The 26675-nt window shown below is 55.3% G+C and overlaps 1 protein-coding gene across 1 annotated transcript; it reads right to left on the bottom strand.

The window, feature by feature from the left end:
• Positions 1–1807: 1807 nt before the first annotated feature.
• On the bottom strand, positions 1808–24959 carry TDRD10 (tudor domain containing 10). The gene is made up of 11 exons (XM_045583422.1): positions 24860–24959; positions 22922–22980; positions 15249–15319; positions 14534–14837; positions 6812–6854; positions 6432–6522; positions 5597–5744; positions 5211–5356; positions 4349–4503; positions 2489–2559; positions 1808–2287 (listed from the first exon to the last, which is right to left on the bottom strand). The coding sequence occupies exons 1-11, from the start codon at positions 24957–24959 to the stop codon at positions 2255–2257; spliced, it is 1221 nt and encodes a 406-aa protein (XP_045439378.1). The 3' UTR covers positions 1808–2254.
• Positions 24960–26675: the final 1716 nt, after the last annotated feature.

Here is a 26675-nt window from a genome sequence, read left to right on the forward strand (position 1 = left end):
ACAAGCCGGCCCTCGGCTTTCTGAAGGCCTCTGCAGCGACCAGCGCTCGCTCCCCCAGCCTGCAGAGCCTGCCCTGCTGAGCCAGTGCGGCAGGCTGAAATGATGACCTTAATTCTTAGGACTACTTTTCTCTTCTACTTGCAGATGTTTCCAAATTTCTAAGAACGAGGAAATGGGAAAGGAGGCTCACCAGGCTGCTGTTTCACGGAACTGCTTTTAAATGAACTGAGTGGGGATGGGGGCAGTCTCGTGTGTACGCGGCCTCTGGTCTCAGCAATATGCTCTGTAAGCCACAACTCCGGTGTTCGCCGACTCCTCCCTCCCCGGAGACGGCTCCTGGCTAGCACTGAAGTGTTCACTGGTCGCTTCTTTGCTCACCCTCCTCTCTCTCGCTTCACTTGGTCTCATAAAACAGGTATAGCTCTGACGTTGTTTGGCTTGAAAAATGGTGGATTCTTTTCGAGCCACCTCCATCAGATGGGTCCTCTGGGGAGGTTAGCGTAAGGGGGCTGTTGTAGACACCTGTGTCCCCCCACCCCAGGCTCCGGGAACTGCTGGGGCGGGGAGAGGGAGGGAGGAAGTCGCTGGACTAGAACCATCAGTGCTCGCGTTGGGGCTGAGACAGGCTCTTAGGGACGATGCCTACAGATGAGATGATGACCGCAATGACAGGCGCCAGGGATGACTCGGTGACGATGCTCCGTCTCAGAAAGCCCAGCGCTGAGACCGCCGCCTGGGCGTCCACGGATGTCAGTTCCGTAATGCTTTAACATTGGTCATTCCCCCATTTTCTCTTAAGGGATTCATGTCTTGCTGCTTCAGGTGGATGGAGAGTTCAACAGTCCCCCTCAATGCTGCTCTAACTCCACCCACACCCACCTGATAACGGGGTGCTAAAGTTTAGGGAAAGTGGGGACCCTAGGGGCAACCTTATTCTATAGAGCGGAAACCGGTGTTCAAGGCCTTGGTGGCTGTCTTCTGACCTTATCACCAGCCCTGGCTGAGATGTAGATTGTGTTTTTAGTAATGTGTACTGTGAGCTGTCCTCTGTATAATGTATTTTGTAATGTATTTTTCTCATCTACCAAAGGATGAAATAAAGTTATTTAAATAGTTTGGCTCTAATCAATTTTTTTAAATAATGGGGTCCCTGTTTCCCTGCCATAAGGGAAGCACCAACTCTCAGAGAACCTCCCCCTTTTCTTATCAATCCTAATACTCCCTTTATGACCTTAAGTTTAGGGTTCTCATGGCGTTACAAACCATGGGAGAATAAACGCCGTATCATTGTGAATCAATTTTCCTCTAAGGCAAGGAGAAACCTCTTTGAGGTCAGTATCCTACACCTCAAGGGTGAATGACTGCATCCCAGGCAGGGTCTGCCCAGCCCAGAGCCTGCAGCCAGAGCTGAGGGAGCATCTGAGGCCGCTCCACCTCACTGCCGTGGGCAGGAGAGGGCAGGCCTGGGGAGGGTGGGCAGTAGAGGGCAGGGCTGGGGAGGGGTGGCAGGAGAGGGCAGGCCTGGGGAGGGTGGGCAGGGCTGGGGAGGGTGGGCAGGAGAGGGCAGGGCAGGAAAGGGCGGGCAGGAGAGGGCAGGGCTGGGGAGGAGTGGTAGGAGAGGGCAGGGCTGGGGAGGAGTGGCAGGAGAGGGCAGGGCTGGGGAGGAGTGGCAGGAGAGGGCAGGGCAGGAGAGGGCAGGGTTGAGGAGGGGTGGCAAGAGAGGGCAGGCCTGGGGAGGAGTGGCAGGAGAGGGCAGGGCTGGGGAGGGTGGGCAGGAGAGGGCAGGGCAGGAATCAGTCACCCAAACTCGAGAAACCTGCCATTTATTCACCATGGTGATGGCTTACTGGTTAAAGGTTCCCCACCTGGTTCTACAATGGGATCCCAGGAAAATTAAGCAGTTGGCCCTTCCACTCTCCAAAATCTCCAGAATCTGTTAGAGCAATTTATATCATGCCCTGGGAGCGCAAAAAAAAAAAAAAAAAGAAAGAAAGAAAGAAATGCATGGCCACCTGAAGCTTCCCATGGAAGCTTCTGTGTTTGGTCACATGTTCATGCTGAGCCCTGAACACATGACAAACGGAGGCTCCTCTGAGAGGAGCTGAGGGCAAAGCAAACGCAAATCAAATCAATCCTGGGCACCAGGGTGGCCTTTCCAGTGGAAGGGGACAACAGGCCAGGGCAGGCAGGGGGGTGGGGAGGGGGGGAGAGGGTGCAGAAGACCACAGGAGGGGCCGTGCTGATGCTAGCCACATTATCTTAACTCTTCAAACTTCAGGATGTGTGGCTGCAAGAGAGAGTGCAAGTCTCAGTGGGAAGGAAGGACCGCCGTAGCCAGTCTACCCAACCCCTTGGATAACTTCAGGTATTTTGTCTAAGGGAAGGCCAGATAAATCCGCAATCCAGGCCCTGGCAGTGGCCTGCAGCTGAGACCCCCGGGGGGGGGGGGCGGGGGGAGAAGGGCTGAGTTAGGCACAGGGGCAGTTACCTCCAAGTTCAAAGCCCCAGTGATTTTCCCCTTGAGGATGTGATGGGTCAGCTGATACGAACTCAAAATGCCTGCGAGCAAAACACAACAACAAAACCCTGGGGGCACTGGGTCAGGCAGGGGGAGCGAGGGAGGGAAGAGGGAGGCCTGGGCAGCGGGAAATGCAGAGCGGCTCCTACAAGTCTCTGCTAGTTAGGGCTAACTCCCTGCTGCAGGATAAAACGAGATAAAGCTGGGAGGGGGGAGGGGGGGGGGAGGGGAAGGGTGCACGAAGAATATATTATACTAAGGAGGAGACATTATTATTGTTACTAAAACAATTACATGAATCTGGGATTCTACATTCTCTCTTCTCCTCTCTCTCTCTCTCTCTCTCTCTCTCTCTCTCTCTCTCTCTCTCTCCATATATGTGTGTGTGTGTGTGTGTGTGTGTGTGTGTATTTCAGAGATGAAGGGAGGGTGGGAGAGAGACAGAAATACAGATGAGAGAGAATCATTGATAGGCTGTCCCGCACACCCCACAATGGGAATCAAGCCTGCACCCTGGGCATATGCCCCAACCGGAAATCAAACTGTGAGCTCCTAATTCACAGGCCAAAGCTCAACCGCTGAGCCATGTCAGCTGGGCGGATTCCACATTCTCGAATGGGAAATTCTGGGGACTCTGCTCTGAGCATCTGGGCTAGAGGCTAGAAGCAGATGCTTTCACATGCGCATGTTTACATGTTGGAACGAAGCAGGGCAGGCCGCTGGTCGAAAGGTCAGCGCCTGCTGTCCTGCCAACCTCCAAATTCTGGGGCTGTCTATGCAGGAAGCTGATCAGATTAAAGTCAGACCTCACTTCCATCCCCAGGTATGCCCGTTTCTGGCTGTGAGAGGGGAGGGAGCTCCTTTCACTTTTTTGAGCTTTGTTTTCCTCACAGGGAGGATTGTACTCCGCCTGCCTGGCCGCTCGGGCCATCTCTAAGCCCCGGAGGGAGCTGAGCACAGCCCATAGCGGGTAGGGCACTCTGGCCCCTCTCACCGACTGGGAGCTGCTTTTTGGGGCCATCCCCTAACAACCACGCAGCCTTCTTCAGCCTGCCTCCAACTCCAGAGCCCTGGCCCTGACCCTGGCCCTGGCCCTGGCCCTGGCCCTGACCCTGGCCCTGGCCCTGGCCCTGGCCCTGGCCCTGGCCCTGGCCCTGGCCCTGGCCCTGTTACACGCAGGGGCCCCTTCGTGCAATTACCCACGATGACCTGCGGGGGGTGGTCCTGACCACGAGGCACCATTCCCCTCGGCCTCCCAGGGCTGCGGGGGCCCGGGGCCTACACTTTGGGAGGGTGTCTGTCCGTGTTTTCTTCACCTCTGCTCCTCCTGACCCCCCAAAACATCCTTTCATCCTTTCACAGAGCAGCTCAGCTTTCATCTGTTTCATGTGCCTTGAGTTTTGCTTAAGATGTCACTGGGAAAGCATTCTGTGACAGAAGGAAACTCGAGTTTGGAAAGAAGTGGTTAGGTCCGCAGCCCTGGCCGCCGGGTCTGCTTCTGACGCGCGGTTCCTTAGACACAGAGAGGAGCCCGCCCCCACCTCCCTGTGCCCCGAGAGCCCAGCCTTTGGACAGCACCTGCCGGGCCGCCGCGGAGCCAGGTGTGAAAACTAATACCCAAGAGGCAGCTCTGCAAGAGGCAGACGCCGAAAACCGGGCCAAGATCAAATGACCACAGGCTGAAGGGTGCCCTGAGGGCCTCGGCTGCCCCCACACCCTCCCCCACGGAGGTCCTGGAGGCAGACACAGCATCTCCCACCCCGCAGCCTCCAGAGGAGGTCGGAGGTCGGAGGTCAGAGGTCGGAGGTCGGAGGTCGGAGGGCATCTTACCATTCTCCAGCATGAAAGGCTGAGTCAGCGGGGGGATGGTCCAGAAGTCATCGCCCTCCAGGCTGCGCAGGCACCGCACCGGGACGGTGGCCGACTGGCCAAAGTCGACGAACAAGACCACAGCCCAGGCATCCACCCGGTCCACCACCCAGCACCTGCCAGAGGGAGGGAGGGAGGAACGGAGGGCTGCCCCCCCTGGCGGCAGGCAGAGTGGTCCTTCACCAAGAGGCTAACGGAGTGGAGTTTCCTCCGTGCTCCCCGGCCTCAGGCAGAGACGTGACCACAGTCACAGACCTCGGGAGAGGAAGCAGCAGGAAAGAAACCGGCCGAAACCGATCTGGCTCAGTGGATAGAGCGTAGGCCTAAGGACTGAAAGGTCCCAGGTTCAATTCCGGTCAAGGACATGTACCTTGGTTGAGAGCACATCCCCAGTAGGGGGTGTGCAGGAGGCAGCTGATCGATGTTTCTAGCTCTCTATCCCTCTCCCTTCCTCTCTGTAAAAAAATTAATAAAATATATATTTTTTAAAAAGGAAGGAAGAGCCAAAACCAGTTTGGCTCAGTGGATAGAGTGTAGGCCTGCAGACTGAAGGGTCCCGGGTTCGATTCCGGTCAAGGGCATGTACCTTGACTGCGGGCACATCCCCAGTAGGGGGTGTGCAAGAGGCAGCTGATCGATGATTCTCTCTCATCCATGTTTCTCTCTATCCCTCTCTCTTCCTCTGTAAAAAAATAATAAAATATATTTTTTTTAAAAAAGAAGAAGAAGAAAACGGAGTCCCAAGCGGGGAGACAGGAAGAAGTGGTTTTCCGCCGCCTCCCTTATGCCCTCCCCCCTTGCACCGCCCCCTGCCGGCACAGACCTGTTCCAGGCCGGCCCGGCCGCGCCCAGCTGGTGCTGGGCCAGACAGCGGGCCCCGCGCCGCACCGCCGCCTCCTGCAGGAAGGGCTGCCGCTCCTCCGCGGCGGCCAGCGCGCCGAACAGCGCCTGCATGTCCCGGTGCAGCGTCTGCGGGCACCGAGCTCGGCTCACCGCCCGCCTCACACCCACGTCCGTCCCGCAGGTGTGACTGGCTGTGCCCGCACCGGACCTGCCCCCGGGCACCAAGGCCCGAGGCGGGAGCCAGGAAGACACGGAACCGGGGATGGGGACGCACCGTCCGGATTCCCCCGCTGACCGGCCCATCCCCACGCCCGGCCAGGACGGCCCTGCGAGAGGCCCCAGCCCCCGGGGCCCCACAAGCCGTACCTCTGTGATGTGCATGGCCCAGAAGAACGGGGTCCGGGGGACGGTGCTGGTCACCAGCAGCCCCGCGTCCCCGCCCGCACGGCAGAGGGCGGCCAGCCAGCTCAGGCCGCCGAAGCATTCCCTCAGGAGCTGCGCCAGGAAGGTGCCTCTGGGGGAGAGGGCGGGGGGAGCGAGGTGGCCTCCTGGTCCCGGAGGATGCTGGGGGGCCAGGCAGGACGGTCCCCTGGGTCAGGCCCACCCCCTCCAGGGAGGGGATGAGAGCATAACGCAGAACAAGGGCAGCACTGGGGGGAGGGGGCTTGGGGGGGGGGGGAAGGTCCTGGAGAAAAACACACACACATACACACACCCCGGCTTCCACAGGCAGAGGGGCCAGAGCCGCCCCTGGGCCGACGTGGCCTGAAGCAAGTGCGGACCGTCCAAACCAGGACACGACTCCAACCCCCAAGCCGCCCCCTCCCGTGTCCAGTTCACACCCAACTCCAGCCGCCCGCCCCCCCAACTTTATCACTAAGGCTCCCGTGTCAGCAGGCAAGCCTGCTGCTGGGGACACACACACACCACTCAGCCCACAGCCCCTGCCCGTCCGGGGCGGTCCTGGCCCCTCTGACACTACGCATGGTGTCCCCTGTCCGAGCAGAGGGTGTGGTGGCCATGATGGCCGCAGGGGACCAGGGCCACAGGCCTTCACAGACTGTCTCAGCCCCTGTGGGCCCGGTGCGGGAGCCCCGAGCCCATCCTGCCCCGCGGGGACCACCCCACCCACCCTCCAGGGACGGAGTGATGTCTGTGGGCGCCTCGTGCTGGGGGGGGGGGGCTGCCCCCCTCCACTCACCTCATCTCCATGGGGACTGCAAATAAGGGCGTCCTCGGTCTCGCTGGCTCTCGGGGGGCACCGGGAGCTTTCAGGGTGATCTGTAGGTAAGCTGGAAAGCAGGGGACTGAGTCTTGGAGGCACCAGAGCTGCCCCTGCCCCCCAAGATGCCCTGGCCCCGGGCTCCACCCTCCGAGGCAGACAGGATGGGCCACGTGGACGCTAGGTCTCCAGCAGGCGGAGAGGGTGTGCTGCCTGATGATCCTCCATCAGGAAAGCACCCGGAGGAGTGAACAGGGTATTTCCCCCACGGAGAGGCCCGCGGGGGGCAGAGTGGAGGGGAGGCTGGGAGAATCGAGTCAGGAGTTGGGAAGACCCGTCCTGGGGGGTGGGGATCTCACCGGTGATTCTGACAAATCCTCCACCGGACGCCCGCTCCAACACCTGGGGAGGAGAGGACGGCGCTGTCAGGCCCGGAGCGGCCATTCACTGGTTTGTATGTGGAGTCGCTACACATGGACCCGGAGGCCGTGTTCCCGCCCCTGCACGCCACCGCTGCCACTGCATTCTGAGACCCCCTCCCACTCTTTCCCGCTTGGATCCCGAGGGAACCAGGAAAAGGTGTTCAGAAACAAGGGGGGTTGGGTCTCAAAAGCACTGGTGGCCCAGAAAGAAGCACACTACAGACTGATTCATATGCCTTTCAGCATAACGATTATTGCTTGTCTCATTTTTGATTCTTATAAGTATATTTCCAGTAGGACATGATCTCACTCATCCAGGGGAAATGGTGAACAACACAGACTGAGGAACAAGAACAGACCCAGAGATAAGAAGCCATGGGTCTGACTGTTGGACCTCAGAGGAAGGGTGGGGATAAAAGGGAGAAATCAACCAAAGGACTTATGTGCACACATATGAGCCTAACCAGTGGTCGAGGACAATAGGGGGGTGGGTTATGAGTGGGGAGGGGTGGGGGGTTGGTATGGCGGATTGGGGACAAATACGTGGTACCTTAATCAATAAAGACATTGAAGGAGGAGGAGGAGGAGGAGGAGGAGGAAGAGGAGGAGAAGGAGGAGGAGGAGGAGGAGGAGGAGGAGGAGGAGGAGGAGGAGGAGGAGGAGGGGAAGAAGAAGGAGAAGGAGAAGGAGAAGGAGAAGGAGAAGGAGAAGAAGAGAAGAAGAAGAAGAAGAAGAAGAAGAAGAAGAAGAAGAAGAAGAAGAAGAAAGAAGAAGAAGAAGAAGAAGAAGAAGAAGAAGAAGAAGAAGAAACAGGGGAGAAGGGGAAGAGGCAGGGCTGCAGGGGTGCTCCAGCAGGACTCACAGTCCCAAAGGCCAAGCTGCGGAGCCTGGGGGGTCCTGGCTGGACCTTCTTGGGGGGTGGGGGAGTAGAAGAGGTGGGAATGGTTACCCTGAAAGCCGGGTTACTCGAAGACAGAAATGTCTGGGTGCCCTGCGCCTCACTACAACCCTGCACCCCCAACCCCCACTGGGTCCCCTCTCCACTGACCTCGCCTGGAAAACGCTCACCCCTGGTTCAAGCCATGTCTCTGCCCGCCCCGCTGCTCCCCTGCTCTGGCCATGGCCCCTACAGCCGGCACCGGGGGCCCGTTCTCCCGCGGACATGCATTGCTGTCCCACAGTGACCCCTGGTAAGCTGCTTTTCCTCCCCGCCAAATGGACGGCTTCACGCCTCTGACCCCCCCCCCCCACTCCCCACCCCACCCAGGAGCCTGCCTCTTTATCCGGTGAAAACTGGAAGCCGTGACGGGGTCCCTCCCCTTCCCCCATGCAAACCCCTACCCCGCCCTCTGCCACCCCGGCCACAGGCGCCTGCTCGAACTCTCTGGGACTCCCACCCTCCCGCCTTCCCCAGGGCAGCAGCCCTGAGGGCTGCCCGCTTCCTCCCCCACGGCCCTCCCGCCGTGAGGATGTCTCCCCGCAGGGACATGCCTGTGATCCACGTGTGGGCCCTGCCTTGACCCCATAGCCCTCTCGCTGCCAGCGCTCTCTGCCCCGTCACCGCCGTGCTGTCTGAGTCCCGTCTGCTTCCCCCCACCTTTCCCTCAGCACCTCCCAATCAGGCTGCCTCCGAACGTCTCGCACAGGGTCAGCCTGACCTGCCAGCCACCGAGTCCTCCTGCTCTCCGCTCTGAACTCACCGGCTGTGTTCCACCCACGCCCTCTTTCGAGAAACACTGCTCCTCTCGCCTTCCCTGACATTGCACACATCCAGTCTCCCTTACCTTTCCCTGGCTGGCCTTCTAATATATATGTCTCTTTTTAAAAATACACTTTATTGATTTTTTTACAGAGAGGAAGAGAGAGGGATAGAGAGCTAGAAACATCGATGAGAGAGAAACATTGATCAGCTGCCTCTTGCACACCCCCTACTGAGGATGTGCCCACAACCAAGGTACATGCCCTTGACGGAATCGAACCCGGGACCTTTCAGTCCACAGGCTAACGCTCTATCCACTGAGCCAAACCAGTTTTGGCTAATATATATATATATATATATATATATATATATACACACACACACACACACACACACACACACACATCTTTTTATTTCAGAGAGGAAGGGAGAGGGAGAGAGAGCTAGAAACATCGATGATGAGAGAGAATTATTGACAGGCTGCCTCCTGCACACCCTACACTGGGGATCGAGCCCACAACCCGGGCGTATGTCCTGACCGGGAATTGAACTGTGACCTCCTGGTTTATAGGTCGACGCTCGGCCACTGAGCCACGCTGGCCGGGCTGAGTGGCTGGCCCTGGAAAGGAGCTGAGCCAGTCAATGCCGGCCAACCCCAGAACTGTGCCTCTCTCCCATCTTCCTTCTCTCCAAGGTCCTCCCCAGCTCTGCGATTTTAAGAATCCACAGTATAACACAGTCAGACCTCCCGCCTTCATCGCTGTCTGGAATTCAACTGAAATATAGAGATGTCTACTCGACGGGACAACTAAGAGGAACACGCACTCAGCATGTCTGACCAGACCCGCACAGCCACTTCGCCCAGCTCTCTCAGCTTCACAAACTACCCAGCGGCTCAGGCCACGTCCCCTCTCTCCCTGGCTCCCCACATCAACCTCAGCAGCAAGCCAGGCCATCTCTCCTCCCAAACACACCAGAACCCACGAACTCCCCCCTTCGCCACAATACAAGCTACTGCCACCTCGTCCCAGGACCACAGCAGCCATGTCCACAGAGTCCCTGCTGCCACCCGGCCCCATAACCCAGTCGCCACCCAGCAGGTCTGATCTCTTACAAACAAAAACAGTTCACATCCCCCCCCCCCCCCCAGTTCAATCCTTCCAACATCTCCCCACCGTGCCTAAACATAAAATCCAGACTCTTTGGCTCATCGAGGATGCCAGGACATGGCCCTCCTTCCCATGGGGCTCCCATCTGCCCACTGCCCCTTCTCCCATCACAGCACACCTTGGGGCATTTGTGGGTCCTGCAGCTTGAAATTCAATGTTTGCAGGATGGGCCCTGATTTGTCCATTCAGATCTCAGGTGAGACGTCACTTCCTCACCAAGAGGCTTCCCTAAAAACCATCTAAAGAAGTGAGCCCTCTCAAAAAAAATAAAAAGCGGTCCCCCTCACATCCATCACATCAGCGTATTTTAATTAGTACGGAGGGCTGGCGTTTTCTTATTTATTGGATATTGTAGGTCTCTTCCCACTGGAACATAAATATCATGAGAATAAGAATCACATTTGTCTTCTGACAATTACACAGAGGTAGCCCGGGGCCTAGCACGCTCCCCAGTGCCCATCAAGCTCTCGGTAAACAGATGTTGGATGGATGGGGTGGACGGCTGGATTAATGGAAGGGAAGAGAAGGAAAGGGAAGAAGATGAGGAAGGAGACGTTAGTAACTTCTGGAGCAAGTTGTTCACTCTCTCAGCTTTGGCTTCCTCTTCTGTTCCATGAATCACATCGGCACTGAGGTGAAGGTTTACTTGTCCAGGACACGACAGGAAGGAGGTGCTGAATACAGAGAAGCGGGATGAGAGGGTGGTCACAGGGGCAGGGCTTCACTCCTGCTTCCAGGACTGACAGGGCTCCTTCGCTCTGGGCTAGTGCCTCCTCCTCACCTGCAGGAGCAGCACCTGCTGCTGTGATTAATGAGCTCCCACGGCCACGTGGTTAGAAAGAGGCCTGCAGAGTGAGCCCTCCACAGGGGCTGGCTCCCTGTCGGCGAAGGAGACCAGTCAGAGCTGCACGTGAGACCTCCTGCCCCACCTGTGCCCCTGCAGCAAAACAAGGTGACCCTGCAAACAACCGCTCTCCAGCCAAGCACCGTGACTTTTTATTTAAACATATTTTATTGATTTTCCACAGAGAGGAAGGGAGAGAGATAGAGAGCTAGAAACATCGATGAGAGAGAAACATCGACCAGCTGCCTCTTACACACCCCCTATCAGGGATGTGCTCGCAACCAACATACATGCCCCTGACCGGAATCGAACCTGGGACCTTTCAGTCCACAGACCGACGCTCTACCGCTGAGCCAAACCGGTTTCGGCAGCACGGTGACTTTTTATTTAAAGCGAGAGGCCCGCTGCACGAAATTCATGCACAGGGGGAGGGGTGTCCCTCAGCTCAGCCTGCACCCTCTCAATCTGGGACATCCCTCTCACAATCCAGGACTGCTGGCTCCCAACTGCTCACTTGCCTGCCTACCTGATTGCCCCTAACCACTTCTGCCTGTCAGCCTGATCACCCCCAACCACTCCCCTGCCAGCCTGATCAATGCCTAACTGCTCCCTGCCGGCCCGATTGCCCCTAATTGTCCTCCCCTGCAGGCCTGATTGCCCCTAACTGCCCTGCCCTGCCAGCCTGATCACCCCTAACTGCCCTCTCCTGTGGGCCTGGTCCCCTCCAACTGCCCTCTCCTGCTGGCCTGGTCTCCCTCAACTGCCCTCCCCTGCAGCCTGGTCCCCCATAACTGTCCTCCCCTGAAGGCCTGGTCCCCCTCAACTGCCCTCTTCTGCTGGCCTGATCGCCCATTACTGCCGTCCCCTACTGGCCTGATCGCTCACAATTGCCCTCCCCTGCTGGCCATCTTGTGGCAGCTATCTTTGACCACATAGGGGCAGCCATTTTATGTGTTGGAGTGACGGTCAATTTGCACATCACCTCTTTATTAGATAGGATCTCTCAAGACAGTCCCGAATACCAATCCCCAGAACCAATTCTCAGCAGCAGCTTCAAGCTAAACATTATCACCAACATGTAAGCATTTTAAACCACTTCTGTCTCGTTATCCCCTAATGATTTAAGAGATAAATATAACAAGCCTTTTGTGACAGTTTGTGAGATTACGTTTCAGAGGAAAAGATGTCATTACCATCCAGCCACCCAAAAACAAGCCTCAAATGTCAAGATGTGTGTGTGACAAAGGCGGCCACCTGGGCGCTGCAGAGGTCAGGGCCGCGACCCCATCTCTGCCCAGTCAGACGATCTAAAGGAGCTCTCTTGTTGCCATAAGCACAGGAACCCGCATGCCCAGACCCACCGCCAGCTATGAATGGCTCTCTGCTTTGTTCTGGGCACTGCCACCAGCTGGTCAAGAGTCCTAAGAGGCAGCAGACTCCAGAGCGAGGCTGGCGAGCCTGAGCAGTGGGGGAGAAGGCAGCGGGCACACAAAGGTCAGTCGCCCGAAAGCACTGGAGTGGATGGGGGTCCATTGGTTCCCCCGACACGAGGGGTGGAGAATGATTGGCCTTCGGAACCCATGGCCCGCCTCCCTCCCGCCCCCATTAGGCCCGAAAACTCTTTTGGTCTGGCACTGCCAAGGCATTAGGAGTGAGTTAATTAAGTGTGTGACCAAATACAGCAGGCTCATGTTAAAGCGGATCGTTCTGTATGGCCCGCGCGCGATGTTACAAATATCCAAATGGCCCTTGGTGGGGGAAAAGGTTCCCCACCCCTGCCCTACACACACCAGGGAGAAGCTCCCGGCCCACCGCTCAGCAGGGGTGCAGGCCTCACGTCTAGCTCGGAACAGCAGGAGCCTCCCTGCCCGCAGCCCCTGGGTCTGCTCACGGCCACCCCCGGACTGCGGCTGGTCCCCGGGCCACATGCCCTGAAGGCCTCTGACCCTACCCAGGAGCTGCCCGCGGGCCGCCCGCTGGGCGAGTCTTGGTGGAGATGTGACATGTACCGTGTTAACCCCCACAGCCTCCCTCTCCTCCAGGTCACGCACGTTGTGCCTCCCGTACGTGCCAGGCACCGAGTGCCAAAGGCGAATGACGCAGACCCTGTCCTCAGGAAGCCCACATGCTGTTTGTAAACCGTGTGCGTTCCAAACACTGCCCTCAGGCGCTCACACTCTGATGGGGGTGGCGGACAGGAAGCACGCACACAGGCATGTCACCCCAGGGCCACTGGAGCCACAAGACACAGGCAAGGAGCGGGGAGAAAAAGGGTGGGATGGGAGGTGGGGGTGACCGCTCAATGGGACCTGAATGAAGGGACAAAGCACGCCCCGTGGATACCTGGGAAAGAGCCTTGGGGCTGAAGACAGAAGGTCCAAGGCCCGGGCGGGCGTGTGCGGGGCGTGTGCGGGGCGTGCTGGCCGGACAGCGCTGGGCGGGCGTGACAACCCACTTTCATTCTTGTCTCGGGGCACCTGGGACAGACCTTCCTGCTCCCAGCTGATCCCTGGAAGCTATTCTACACGGTCCCTTTAACACTCAAACCTCGGTGAAGGGACGGACAGACAGGGGCACGTCCATGCCACAGAATACCACTGAGCGATGAAAAGAGAATCGCTGACGGTGCAGCCGCACGGGTGAATCTCAGTCACATTCTGCTGAGTGGGAGAAGCCAGACACAACGATGCGCAGACAGCACAATGCTGTGGCCACTAAACTCTGGATAACCCTCGCCTGCAGTGACAGGTCGGCGTTGCCAGGGACGTGGAGGGGGGGGGGGGGGGCTGCTGATGGGGAAACACAGGAGAACCTGGTGGGTGGAGCGACGGCCAATTTGCACATCACCTCTTCATTAGATAGGATCTCTTAAGACAGTTCCAAGTACCAATCCTGAGAACCAGTTCTCAGCATCGGCTTCAAACTAAACATTATCATCAATATGTAAGCATTTTAAACCACTTCTGTCTCATTATTACCGTATTTTTCGGACCATAAGACGCACTTTTTCCCCCCCAGAAGTGGGGGGGAAAAAGTCCCTGCGTCTTATGGTCCAAATATAGCCTACACATATACTTTAAAAAAAAAGTTTTTTTACTTGCCCGGCTCTGTGTGGTCTCTGTGTGCTTGCCCGGCTCTAAAATGGTTCTAAATGCTGCTGTTTACTTTACAGGGTTGATTACATGTGTTTATGACTGTGATGTTGGGTTTTAATGCACATAAAATATTTTAGGACACTGTTTCAGAATCTTTTTTTCTTCATTTCCCTTCTCTAGAAACTGGTGCGTCTTATGGTCCGGAGCGCCTTATGGTCCGAAAAATACGGTATTCCCTAATGATTTACAATATAGAAAGTGTTCTATATTGGATTGTGGTCGTGATGATGTGGCTTCATACTGTAAACCCTGAGGACTAAGAAAGATTCCTGGTGGCCACTTGGTTTAAAAAAAAAACAAACAAAAAAACGAAACAGAGTCTAGCCGCCGCCATCTCTGCACAGAGGCCTCTCATGCAAACAGCACCTGGCGGAGAAGGCTCTGAGCTGACCTGCCAGTCTCCACTGAAGGGCCTGCTGCATGGCGCTCCTGACATCTGAGCCCTTCAAAGGCCTTGGAGTCCTATTCCAGCCAACAGGACTGAGGCTTTCCTGGCGGCCCACAGACTAAAGGGTCTCAGGTTCGATTACAGTCAAGGGCACGTACCTCACTCGGTTGCAGGCTTGAGTCCCAGCCCCCCTCTCTCACATTGATGTTTCTCTCCCACCCCACCTCCGCCTCCCTCCCACTCTCTCTGTCAAAATCAATGAGAAAAAACATCCCCAGGTACAGTATTAACAACAACAACAAGTCCCCCTAATTTCATCCACAGCAAAACCAGACGAAGGAGGAGGTCTGCCGCCCCCGATGAGGAAGCACAGGCCACCGGCACAGAGAGCCTGGACCGCCTACCTGCGGCTCCTGGGGCCTCGGGGCCGGGTCGGGGGGCCTCCTGGGGGCGCTTGTGTTCGAATTCACATGCAGCCTCCGGTTGTGGAAGAGCGTCCCGTCCAGCTCCTGGATGGCCAGCGCCACTCTCTGCACGGAGCCCAGGTCCGCAAACGCGAAGCTGCGGGGAAGCACGCGGGCCGGCTCTGAGCACACACGTCTCAGGTCAGAGCTGCAGGAGGCAGCCAGGCCCGAACGCAGGAGCTCTCCTCCCCTCCCGGCCAGAGGGGGGCGCTGCACACACACCAACAAGTCACTGAGGCCCAGGCTGGGGATCAGAAGACGTGTGTGAGCCTGGACTCTGCCGCTACACCCACGTTTGGCTTTGGGTTTCTTTCCTAGTACTCCCCCCAAAGGCTCAACGCACTCTCACTGCCCTGGAAATCAGAAAGGGGGAATATGAGCAGGTCCGGTTTCCAGGGACAACCAAGGCTAAGGACAGTTTGGTCATTTAAGCTCCAGTCATAAAAGAGAGCAAGGATACTTCCAAAAATAAACACAGATCTCCGGGCTCCTCAACCAAGGTGGGGTGGGCAAGACAAGTCCCCGGGGCCCCGACACGTCCCTAACTGACCCCAGACTCGAGGGCACAGCGGCGAGCGTGCCATGTCCGGGCCTCAGCAGAAGGGACTGGGAGGAAAGGAGCCGCTTCCCAAAGCAGAGGAAGTGCGGTCCTTACCATTTGCAGCCGCTCCGGACCCTGTGGACATGCAGAGGGTGGAAGTCCTTCAGAAGGTGCCGAATTTCCTCCTGCTCGGCGGGGTTGGAAAGACAGAGAGACCCAGAGACAGAGCTTACAACTCGTTCCCAGGGTTTCAGACCCCCAACCGGCTCCTCTGTCACCAATGAAACACATACTTCCTGGAAAGTCTATAATGGCCGAAACTGGTTTGGTTCAGTGGATAGAGAGTCGGACTGTGGACTGGAAGGTCCCAGGTTCGATTCCGGTCAAGGGCATGTATTATACCTTGGTTGTGGGCACATCCCCGGTGGGGGGGGTGCAGGAGGCAGCTGATCGATGTTTCTCTCTCACTGATGTTTTTAACTCTCTATCCCTCTCTCTTCCTCTCTGTAAAAAATCAATAGATATATTTTTTATATATATCAATAATATATATATTATTGATTTTTTACAGAGAGGAAGAGAGAAGGTAGAGAGCTAGAAATATCGATGAGAGAGAAACATCGATCAGCTGCCTCCTGCACACCCCCCACCGGGGATGTGCCCACAACCAAAGTACATGCCCTTGACCGGAATAGAACTTGGAACCCCTCAGTCCACAATCCGACGATCTATCCACTGAGCCAAACCAGTCAGGACAAGATGTTTTTTAAAAAGGAAAAGAAATAAAAGTCTGTTTTGTGCTGTGTGAGCAGGTTTGGTGCTGAGGGATGTAAATGCAGAGGCGAGAAAGACACGTCCTGCCTCCGAATGAAGCTCCTCAGCCCTGAGGGGCTGCAGACAGGACCGTCCAGGGAACAGACCCTGGGCTGAGCAAAGTCTGAGCAGGAGAGGTCAGGACAGGGGCAGGGGAGGCAGCTGCAGAGGGAGAGGACCTTTGTCTTGGTCAGCCTCCTCTCAAGCTGCTCACATCCCTTCTTTGCAAGTCTCCCTGCCACCTTTCCTCACTGTAGCCTGCCCTCCGGTCACCTTCCCCTGCTCTCACCTCTTCCTCCCCTGCCCTCAGGCTGCCTCCCTTCCCAGAGGCTACTCCTTCCACAGGGCCAGCTAGGCCCTCAGTGCACACACACACCACCCCCTCCCTGAGGGCCTTCTGAGCTACACCCTGCTTTTCCTCTTCTCTCCCACTCCTGTAGAAAGACCAGCTCCTCCTGCCGCCGTTTCCTCTGCCCACTCCCTCCTAACTGCCTGCGATCTGGCTCCTGCCCTACTAAAAACGCTTTCTTCTTTCTTTTCTTCCTCTCTCTCTCTCTCTCTCTCTCTCTCTCTCTCTCTCTCTCTCTCTCTCTCTCTCTCTCTTTCCTTCTTGCTTTCTTGCTTTCTTGCTTGCTTTCTTTCTTGCTTCTTGCTTCTTGCTTTCTTGCTTTCTGCATTTTGTTAGTCCTCACCATGAGGGAGTGGAAAGGAGGGAGGGAAGGGCAGAGGGCAGACGGGAGGGAGGGTACATCTACGTGAGAGAACCACATGGATAGCTGCCTCCCGCACACCGGGCAGCGGATCGAACCTGCAGCCCTGGACCGAGGACCGAATCCAGGACGAAATGCTTTCCTTAAGGTCTCAGCTCTCTCCCACCACCCGCCCCACTGGGAAGCGTCCGCCTCTCCTCACAGCCCCTTCCTGCCCCTCCCTGGGAAATTCCACAACCATGATAAAAACCTTTTTCCCCCCTAGAAAGTTCTATTTTTTTGGGGGGGGGGGAGGAGTGTGACATTTATACAATCTTCTTTTAAAAGCAGCTTTTTACCAATCTAAAGTCACTTTGTTGGGTGAGGACATTAGACATACATTATGTATGACTCATTTTCCCCAGTCTTCGTGTTTATATTACATCTAAATTCAAATTTTCTAATTCGCTTTTACTTTTAAATATTTAATGTTTATTACACATGAATCTACAAGAAGCTGAGCAACAGGCCAATTTGTCAGTACAAGCAATACATGCTTAGCATTTTCCAATTACAAAGCTCTTTCACCAACCTTGTTCCATTTGATCCTTAAAATCACCCTGTCGAGTACACACCCTATTGTCCTCATTCTCAGAAGCATAATAAAATAAGGATCAGAGAGCCTAAGGGACTTCCCTAAGACTACACAGACAATTTAGAGTCGGGATTTGAACCCAGCGATTCTAACTTCACATCCTACATTCTTTTCATTCTCTGCCAAACCTCGGCTGTCTTCTTCTTAGGTTTTACCATTATGAACGTAAAAGAGGGAACGACTTCATGTTTTTTGTATCTCCTATAGCAGGTGTCAGGAAACCACTGCCTCAAGCCAATTCCAACCTTTTTATCAATAAAGTTTTATTGGAACACAACCACACACACACACACACACACACACACACACACACACGGTCGTTTATTTATTGTCTAGGCTGCTTTCTGGCTACTATCCCAGAAATATCGAGTATTTGCGACTGAGGCGCATGATCTGCAAAGCATAAAATATTCACCGTCTGACCCTCTGCAATGGAGAAAGTCCGCCAGCCCTGTGCCCTCGCAGTGCTGGCTGCCAGTGAGGCCCTGCTGGACGGCTCCTTTGCTTTGGGGTTGGGATTAGAGCATCAATATCTTTTAAAAGCTCCCCCGGTGGTTTTAATGGGCAGCCAAGGTCAGAAATGACTGTTCAATGATATCGAGCAGATTCAGAAGTACCGCTTTCCAGAAAACGTGCTTGAGGGTGAGAGGAGAGGGAAACCACCACCACCACCACACATACGCAAATTCAAAAGCAAAATACAAAACCCTGCCAACACCTTTCTACCCACGGGCCTTCACCCCACGCTCTCAGGGGGCCAGCCCCCCAGCAAACACTGCTCCTGTGAGCAGCTGTCGCTCAGGAGTCCTAACATCTGAAGACATGCCCCCTGTATGGTAGTTACCCCCCTTAGCCATGGGATGTACATTCCCAGATCCCCAGTGGGTGTCTGGAACTGCAGACAGTACTGAACCCTACATATACTGTTTTTTTTTTCCTACACATACAACCTATCTAATAAAAGAGTAATATGCAAATGGACTGTCACTCCAACACAAGATGGCTGCCCCCATGTGGACACAAGATGGCCACCACAAGATGGCCAGTAGGGGAAGGCAGTTGGGAGGACCAGGCTGGCAGAGGAGAGAAGTTGGGGGTGACTGGACCTGCAGGAAATGGCAGCTAGGGGGGACCCAGGCCTGCAGGGGAAAGCAGTTGGGGGGGGGAGGGAACCAGGCCTGCAGGGGAGGGCAGTAGGGGGGGGACCAGGCCTGCAGGGGAGAGCAGTTGGGAGGAACCAGGCCTGCAGGGGAGGGCAGTTTGGGGGAACCCAGGCCTGCAGGGAGGGCAGTTGGGGGGACCAGACCAGTTTGGGGTGATGAGGCTGGCAGGGGAGGGCAGTTAGGGGCAATCAGGTTGGCAGGAGAATAGTTAGGCATCAATCAGGCTGGCAGGGGAGTGGTTAGGGGATAATCAGGTTGGCAGGCAGAAGTGGTTCGGGGCAACCAGGAAGGCAGGCAGGCGAGCAGTTGGGAGCCAGCAGTCCTGGATTATGAGAGAGTTGTCTGATTGGAGAGGATGCAGACTTGGCTGAGGGACACCCCACCCACTGTGCATGAATTTTGTGCACTGAGCCTCTAGTATCTATAGTAAAATCTAATCTATAACTAAGCGCAATAAGAGATTAACATATAGCCCAGCTGGCATGCCTGAATGGTTGAGCGCCTACCTAGGAACCAGGAGGTCACGGTTTGATTCCCAGCCAGGGCGCGTACCCGGGTTGTGGGCTTGATCCCCAGTAGGGGACATGCAGGAGGCAGCCAATCAATGATTCTCTCTCATCATTGATGTTTCTATCTCTCTCTCTCCCTCTCCCTTCCTCTCTGAAATCAATAAAAATATTTTTAAAAGATTAACACATATAATAGAACAATTTTAACAATATACTGTAATAAAAGACATACAAATGATCAATAAGCACATGAGCAGATGCTCATTAGTTCAGGAAATCAAAACCACAATGAGATACCACCTCACAGCCCCTAGATGGCTACAGTAAAAAAGAGGTTTTGGCAAGAAAGTGGAGAAATTAGAATAATCACACATTGCGCATGCCACCGTAAAAATGGAACAACTGTTTTGGAAAACAGTTTGGTAGGTCCTCAAAAAGTTAGCCATAGAGCTATCATGTAACCCAGGCATTCCACTCCTAGGGATATACCCAAGAGAACTGAAACATGTTCACACAAAAGCTTGTGCACCCATGTTCAGAGCTGCATTGTGGGCAACAACCAAAAAGTAGAAACCACCCAAATGCCATTGAATGATGAATTGATAAACAAACTGTGGTCTATCCATGTAATGAAGTATCATCCTATATGATAAAGAGCTAATACGCAAATGGTCGCCACACCCTCGAGCAGGGGCTGGGGGACCTGAGGCCACACCCCCCACCCAGCAGGGCTTGACGGGGGACCTGAGGCTGCATGCCCCCCCCACCCTGTGGGGCTCAATGGGGGTGGGGCCAGCCAGGTCTGGGTCTCCCACAATTTCAAGGTGCGGGTGGGTGGGCAGGGACTTGGCTCTGGCTCCTGTGGCATGCCCCAGACGGACAGGAGGAAGATTTTCATATGCATTTTACTAATTTTCTTTCATCTCTGACACTTCTATTACAGAGAAAGGGCAAATAGCAATACTAAATTATTTCCTCTAATGCACATGTGTCAAACACAAGGCCCGCGGGCCAAATCCGTCCCGCCAGGCCTTGCAATGTGGCCCGCACCACGCTGTCATCACTGCACTCCGCTGCGTTTCCATCACAATGACAGTTTATGACTGTTCAGTAAACCATTCGGCCCGCGATTTAGGCTGGATTTTAGATTTTGGCCTCTTCTCTGATTGAGTTCGACACCCCTAAATGAATCCCCTTTTAACGTGCAGGAATTTTGTGCACCGGGCCACCAGTTCAGTCATTAAAAAGGAGTGAAGGGCCGAGATGTGCTATTGCGTGGACGAACCCAGGAAACGTGCTAAGTTGAAGGAAAACAAAATGCCACACGTTGTATGATTTCCTTTCTATGGCGTGTCCAGAACAGGCAAATCCACAGAGACAGAAAGTAGATGCATGGTTTTCAAAGGGACTGGGAGGAAGGGGGCGGGAGGAGGGACTGCTGACGGGTATGGGGTTTATTTTGGGGATAATGAAAACGTTCTTGAATTCAGAAGTTTGCACAACCTGGTGCCTATACTAACAGCCACTGAGTTTTATGGTGCGCGATTTCTACCTCAATAAACAATGTGAATGTCATGAAAGAAGATGCTGGCTACTGCTACTGCTCTGAGTCATAAAATCAGCCTTCATCTCTGACCCACAACTAGCATCTTCTACGCCCAGCCGTGAAACTGCTACAAGCTAGTTTGCTGGTTTGCACATCGAGTCGAGTCACAGTTCCCCACAGAACGTTTAGGACTTCCTTCCCGAAACCCTACGTCAGCAGCTGAGGTCTTTCCTAGGAGGCTGGTCTGAGTCTCAGGTCTGGGGGGAGGCCCTGTGTGCCCTGCGGGAGGAGGAGGGCCCAAGGCCGGGGGCTGGGCTGTGAAGCAGGCTCCACTCTGAAGGAGGGTGCCCTGGGGGTGCGGACAGGAGCCTTCCCTACAAGGAAGGGAAGAAATCCTCGGAGCGTTCTGCCTTCGAGCATTAAGAGGGTTTTTATTTGCCAAAACTGGTTTGGCTCAGTGGATAGAGCGTCAGCCTGCGGACTGAAGAGTCCCGGGTTCGATTCCGATCAAGGGCATGTTCCTTGATTGCGGGACCATCCCCTGTAGGGGGTGTGCAGGAGGCAGCTGATGGATGATTCTCTCTCATCGATGTTTCTAACTCTCTAGCCCTCTCCCTTCCTCTCTGTAAAAAAAAAATCAATAAAATAAAAAAAGAGAGAGTTTTTATTTGAAAGCTGTCTTCCCCAGGCCCTGCCTCCCCCGACCACCACCCACCGCAGGTCCTGCCCGCAGAGGCTCCTGTCCCGTGGCTGTCCCGCAGCGGGGCCTGCCGGCCTGCCGAGAGCAGGAAGGGGAATCGGGTGCCAAGAATCCTCTGCCTGACCCCCTGGATTGAACAGGACTTCATCAACAGAAATGACCTCATTCTGTGCTCCAGTATCGTTTTCTTCTCCGTCAGATAAATAAAAGCCCTCATAGATCCACTGTTACTATGGCAAGTCGTTTACACGTCCTATCGACTGTGTGGTTTGGTACTTGGAGGCAGCTCCTGGCTGACCTCGCCAGGTCTGTGGGCTGGACCGCTTACAAAGCGCGGCAGCCTCATCGCCGGTGACACCCACCGCCCAGAGTCACTACACGAACTTAACAGAACCACGTGAATGCAGCCGTTAGCCTATTTCCTGGAGCATGCCTGATCATTAAAATATAGCAAGTGGTACAAAAGGAATAAAACACAGCTTATGCAGAGGACTGAGTTGAACGGATTGGCAAGGGGTCACCGAGAACAGGAAGTTTTTTAGAAGGTTTAGCTTTGCAACAGGGGGCCCACAAAGATGACTTCTCTCAGACTCCACTGGGTCTGAGCTCCTGCAGGCCAAGACCTGGCTATGTCTCTAATGTGCTTGCTGAACTTCAGGCGCATTACTTTGCATACTGGAGGCCCGGTGCATGAAATTTGTGCACAGGGGGGGGGGGGGGTGTCGTGGGGATGGGGCCTCAGCCCAGCCTGCACCATCTCCAATCTGGTACACCTCAAGGGATGTCTGACTACCCATTTAGGCCTGATTCTGGACTGCTGGCTCCCAACTGCTTGTCTGTCTGCCTGCCTGATTGCCCCCTAACCGCTTCTACCTGCCAGCCTGATTAATGTCTAACTCCTCCCCTGCCAGCCCGATTACCTCTAACTGCCCTCCTCTGCAGGCCTGGTCACCCCCAACTACTCTCCCCTGCCGGCCTGTCACCCACAACTGCCTTCCTCTACTGGCCATCTTGTGGCGGCCATCTTTGACCACATGGGGGCTGCCATCTTGTGTGTTGGAGTGATGGTAAATTTGAATATTGCCTCTTTATTATATAGGCTAGTAGATGCTCCCAAAAAAGGTCAGGAGAAGCTTCAATTCAGTAGATTACACTTCCATTTTCCTTCCATCTGCACTTCAAATGCACGTATTACACGTTAAATGCTTGTGTGATTCTATAATTATTTTAGGTTTGTTCATTCGGCCTCCCCAAATAGACAATACAATTGCTGGGTTCAAAAACCCTAGTGCTTACCTTCTACTCTCAAAGTGTCACAGCCACTAACTCAGCTGGCCGGTCTCCAAGTGAACTGGGTACAGGCTTTGGCAGAGACCTGACTGCTCCCTGTGCCCCCAGGATGGGCTCTGGGACTCCACTGGGGCCCCTTCCTGAGGACAAGCCGCCTCGTGGCAGCCCCGCCGCCCACCCTAAGCAGTGAGTGGGGTGACCAGCCAACCCGGCTCGCGTGGGAGGAGTGGGGATGCACTGCGCAGAGGCTACAGCCAGGAGAGTCCCGGCTAACAGGGAAGAGCCGGTCAGCCCACCACCACCTGTGACTGCGGGCACACCCACAGCTCTACAACATCCTCACAGCTGGGGACGTTCGGCTGTTGGCTGGTTAGTGTCATTCGGGGGAGACAGAAAAAGAGGAGCAGAGGGACGAAGAGTACCTCAGAGATGTCCAGAGGAAGGTTGCCAACATACACCTGGGTCTCCCTCTTTTTGACTCCTAAGGAGAAAAACAGCATTAAAAAGGCAGGTAAGCCGAAACTGGTTTAGCTCAGTGGTAGAGCGTCGGTCTGCGGACTGAAGGGTCCCGGGTTCGATTCTGGTCAAGGGCATGAACCTTGGTTGAGGGCACATTCCCTGTAGGGGGTGTGCAGGAGGCAGCTGGTCTATGTTTCTCTCTCATTGACATTTCTAGCTATCTCTCTCCCTTCCTCTCTGTAAAAAATAAAATAAAATATATTTTAAAAAATAAATAAATAAAAAGGCAGGTAAGCCGAAACCGGTTTGGCTCAGTGGATAGAGCATCAGCCTACAGACTGAAGGGTCCCGGGTTGCGGGCACATCCCCGGTGGGGGCGTGCAAGAGGCAGCTGACCGATGACTCTCTCTCACTGATGTTTCTAGCTCTCTAGCTCTCTCCCTTCCTCTCTGTAAAAAGTCAATAATATATATATATATATAAAGATATAGATATAGATATTTTTTTTTAAAGGCAGATGTACGGTTAGAAGACTCAAAGGAGGGGAGGCACGTGATAAGTGACACATTTTCTTCAATGTGAAAACACTCCCCCTACCAGCACCCCTCCCGGAGTGAGCAATGATGGCTACACGGCACCCAACCACTGGGCAGGCACCTGTCAGTGCCACGGAAGAGGCCGAGGCCCGGGGACAGTGCTGGCCGTGGGGGACAGAGTCGCCAGCACACCGGAAGCCAGCGCTCCCCACGAGATAGGAAGGAGTGTCTGGGTCCAGGGGGTCAAGTTTCAGAGTTAACATGGCCCTGGCCGGGTTTGCTCAGTGGGTAGAGCATCGGCCTGTGGACTGAAGGGTCCCGGGTTCGATTCCGGTCAAGGGCACATGCCTGGGTTGCAGGGCTTGGTCCCCAGGTGAGGGCGTGCAGGAGGCAACTGATCAATGATTCTCTCTCATTTTTGATGTTTCTCTCCCTTCCTCTCTGAAATCAATAAAAATATATTTAAAAAAAAAAAAACTACAAAAAAACATGAAACCGGGGAGAGGTGGAATGGAACCCGGGCAGAGGGACCGGCTCACGCAGAGGCAGAAGCTGCAGAAAGGCCCGGCACCTGGGGAGCCGCCTGTGGTCGGGAACAGCTCAGGCAGGCGTCTTCAAACTGCGGCCCGCGGGCCACATGCGGCCCGCAGAGGAGTCTGATCCGGCCGCCAGGTTTTTTGGGCAGTGAGCGCAGCCGAGGTGTTACAGTAGGAATTAGTAGTTCATATAGTCCGGCCCTCCAGCTCTCTGAGGGACCGTGATCTGGCCCCCACTTTAAAAAGTTTGAGGACCCCTGATAGAGGCAAGTGCGTGAGGGTGAGGGTGAGTGAGAGAAGAGCTGGCCACGGGGTGAAATCTGAGGCTGTGAGAAGGAGGTGTTCACCAGAGGTGACAGCAACAGCCGGGTTTGAAAGATCTCTCTGGCCAAAACCGGTTTGGCTCAGTGGATAGAACATCAGTCTGCAGACGGAAAGGTCCCAGGTTCGATTCGGGTCAAGGGCATGTACCTTGGTTGCAGGCACATCCCCGGTGGGGGGTGTGCAGGAGGCAGTTGGTCGATGTTTCTCTCTCATTGATGTTTCTAGCTCTCTATCCCTCTCCCTTCCTCTCTGTTGAAGAATCAATAAAATATATTGAAAGAAAGAAAAGAAAGATCACTCTGGAGACAGGGGAGGGTGAAATGAAGGAAGGTGAGCATCAAAGAGAAGCACGGAGTTAAGAGGGAGGGGGGGGGGCCTGAGCAGGGGTAGGGTCTAGGTGGGTCCCGCGTTCATGCAGGAACAGAAACGAAGTGGATTAAATAAGATCCACGTACAGACGGAGGGTCCCAGCACCAACACCTCCCCGCCCCCCAGGCTCACTTACTCAGAGACTTCTGCTCCTCCGCCTCTCCCTTCTTCCCCAACGGTCCAGCCGAGGGTGGGAAGTCACCGCTGCTCCAGAACCTGCTGAAACAGGTCTCCATGTCTCGCCTCCCAAGCCCGAACGCCAGCCAATGTTTGGGCATCAGCAGCAGGGCCCTGTCCCGGCCCCAGCCCCCGCCCCCGCCCCCGCCCCCCTTTCTGACGGAGGGTTTCCCTTCCTCCCCCCAGACTCAGGTTCCCAGCCAGGAAGCCCTCCACGGGCCTCTGTCCTTGGTAACCAGCAGGCCAGGATCGCCGGGGTGACCCCTGAGCTCTGGGCACCGGGCAGGAAGAGCAGGAAGGGAAGGCTCCACGGAAGGAGCTTGTTTGTCACCAAAGGAAGTGACTTACATGCTGCCGTTTCTGCCCCACAGGATCCTCTGCAGAGCCAAGCAGCCGAGGTTCGAGGCGCCGGGCACTCCACCGGCACTGAGCTACCGGCAGGTCCGGGGGCAGGCTCCCACGGGGTCCGCGCACCAATACCCGGGACCCAGTAAGGATTCCAGTTCCAGCGTGGGGTTTCCACTCCCCCAAGCCACGCTCCGGGCACCAGCTGGCGTCCAAGGACGCTACTCAGCTCTAATGCGCTCTGCCTGGGGGGAGAGTGAGGCTCCGCGGGCGCGGGCGATGGCTCTCAGCTGTGCTTCTTGATCGATCCTCCCTTCCTCCAGCTGATGGACGGACGCAAACCCCACCTGCAGCCAGACATTCCCGAGCACTGAACCACCCATCAGCACCTGCCAAATACCCTAAGGCCCCAATTCCTAAGTCCCTGGGTCCCTGATCATAGGCCTTACATGAAACCACAATCAGCGTGTGCTGAGTGCCCTAAGCCCCATCCCCTATCTTCCCCTTAAAAGTACGTGGACCCCAGCCCGCGTTCTCGTGCGCTCGCTCGCTCTCTCTCTCTCTCTCTCTCTCTCTCCCCCGGAAGCAGCCGCCAGTGGTACTCTTCTCTTCCATAAAGTCCTCCGGCCCTCTCTAGTTCATCTTTTACTTCTGGTGGGATGTTCCCGAGGTCTCCTCCTTGGCTTCCATCCATTTGTGAGAGCGGCTCTCAGATGGGAGCCGCCAGGTGGAGGAGATGCCTAAGGCAGTGGTCGGCAAACTCATCAGTCCGCAGAGCTAGGTATCAACCGTACGATGATGGACATTTCTTTGGAGAGCCACGTTTTTTAAACTTGAACTTCTCCTAACGCCACTTCTTCAACATAGACTCGCCCTGGCCGTGGTATTCTGTGGAAGAGCCACACTCAAGGGGCCAAAGAGCCGCATGTGGCTCTCGAGCCGCGGTTTGCCGACCACGGGCCTAAGGCGGGGTCTGGGGAGCGGGTGCAGAGCTTGCAGGCCCTCCAGGCGAGCCCCTCCCCGCAGACCTCCACTTGTTCACCAACCCGGAGGCCCTCCGAACGAAACACGTGGAGATTCGTTATCACAGCGAACAGAAAATAGTTACCATGAGCACATTGAAAACCACATCCATCTCGCCCTGGCCGGTGTGGGTAGGTGGTTAGAGCGTCTGTCCACGCACCGAAGAGTCTTTCCCAGTCAAGTGCATGTACCTGGATGGCAGGTTTGATCCCTGATCCCAGTATGGGAGGCAAGTATGGGAGGCAACCAATCAGATGTGTCTCTCTCACATCAGTGTGTTTCTCTTTCCCTCTCCCTCTCTCCCTCCTACTCTCTAGTAATCAATGGCGGGGGGGGGGATGTCCTCAAGTGAGGATTAACAGACAAAAATACTGAAAAGCACCCACCTCCACTCGGGAGTCTGCGTG

The sequence above is a fragment of the Pipistrellus kuhlii genome, unplaced genomic scaffold, assembly GCF_014108245.1.
Source record: "Pipistrellus kuhlii isolate mPipKuh1 unplaced genomic scaffold, mPipKuh1.p scaffold_m20_p_18, whole genome shotgun sequence".
Classification (NCBI taxonomy): domain Eukaryota; kingdom Metazoa; phylum Chordata; class Mammalia; order Chiroptera; family Vespertilionidae; genus Pipistrellus; species Pipistrellus kuhlii.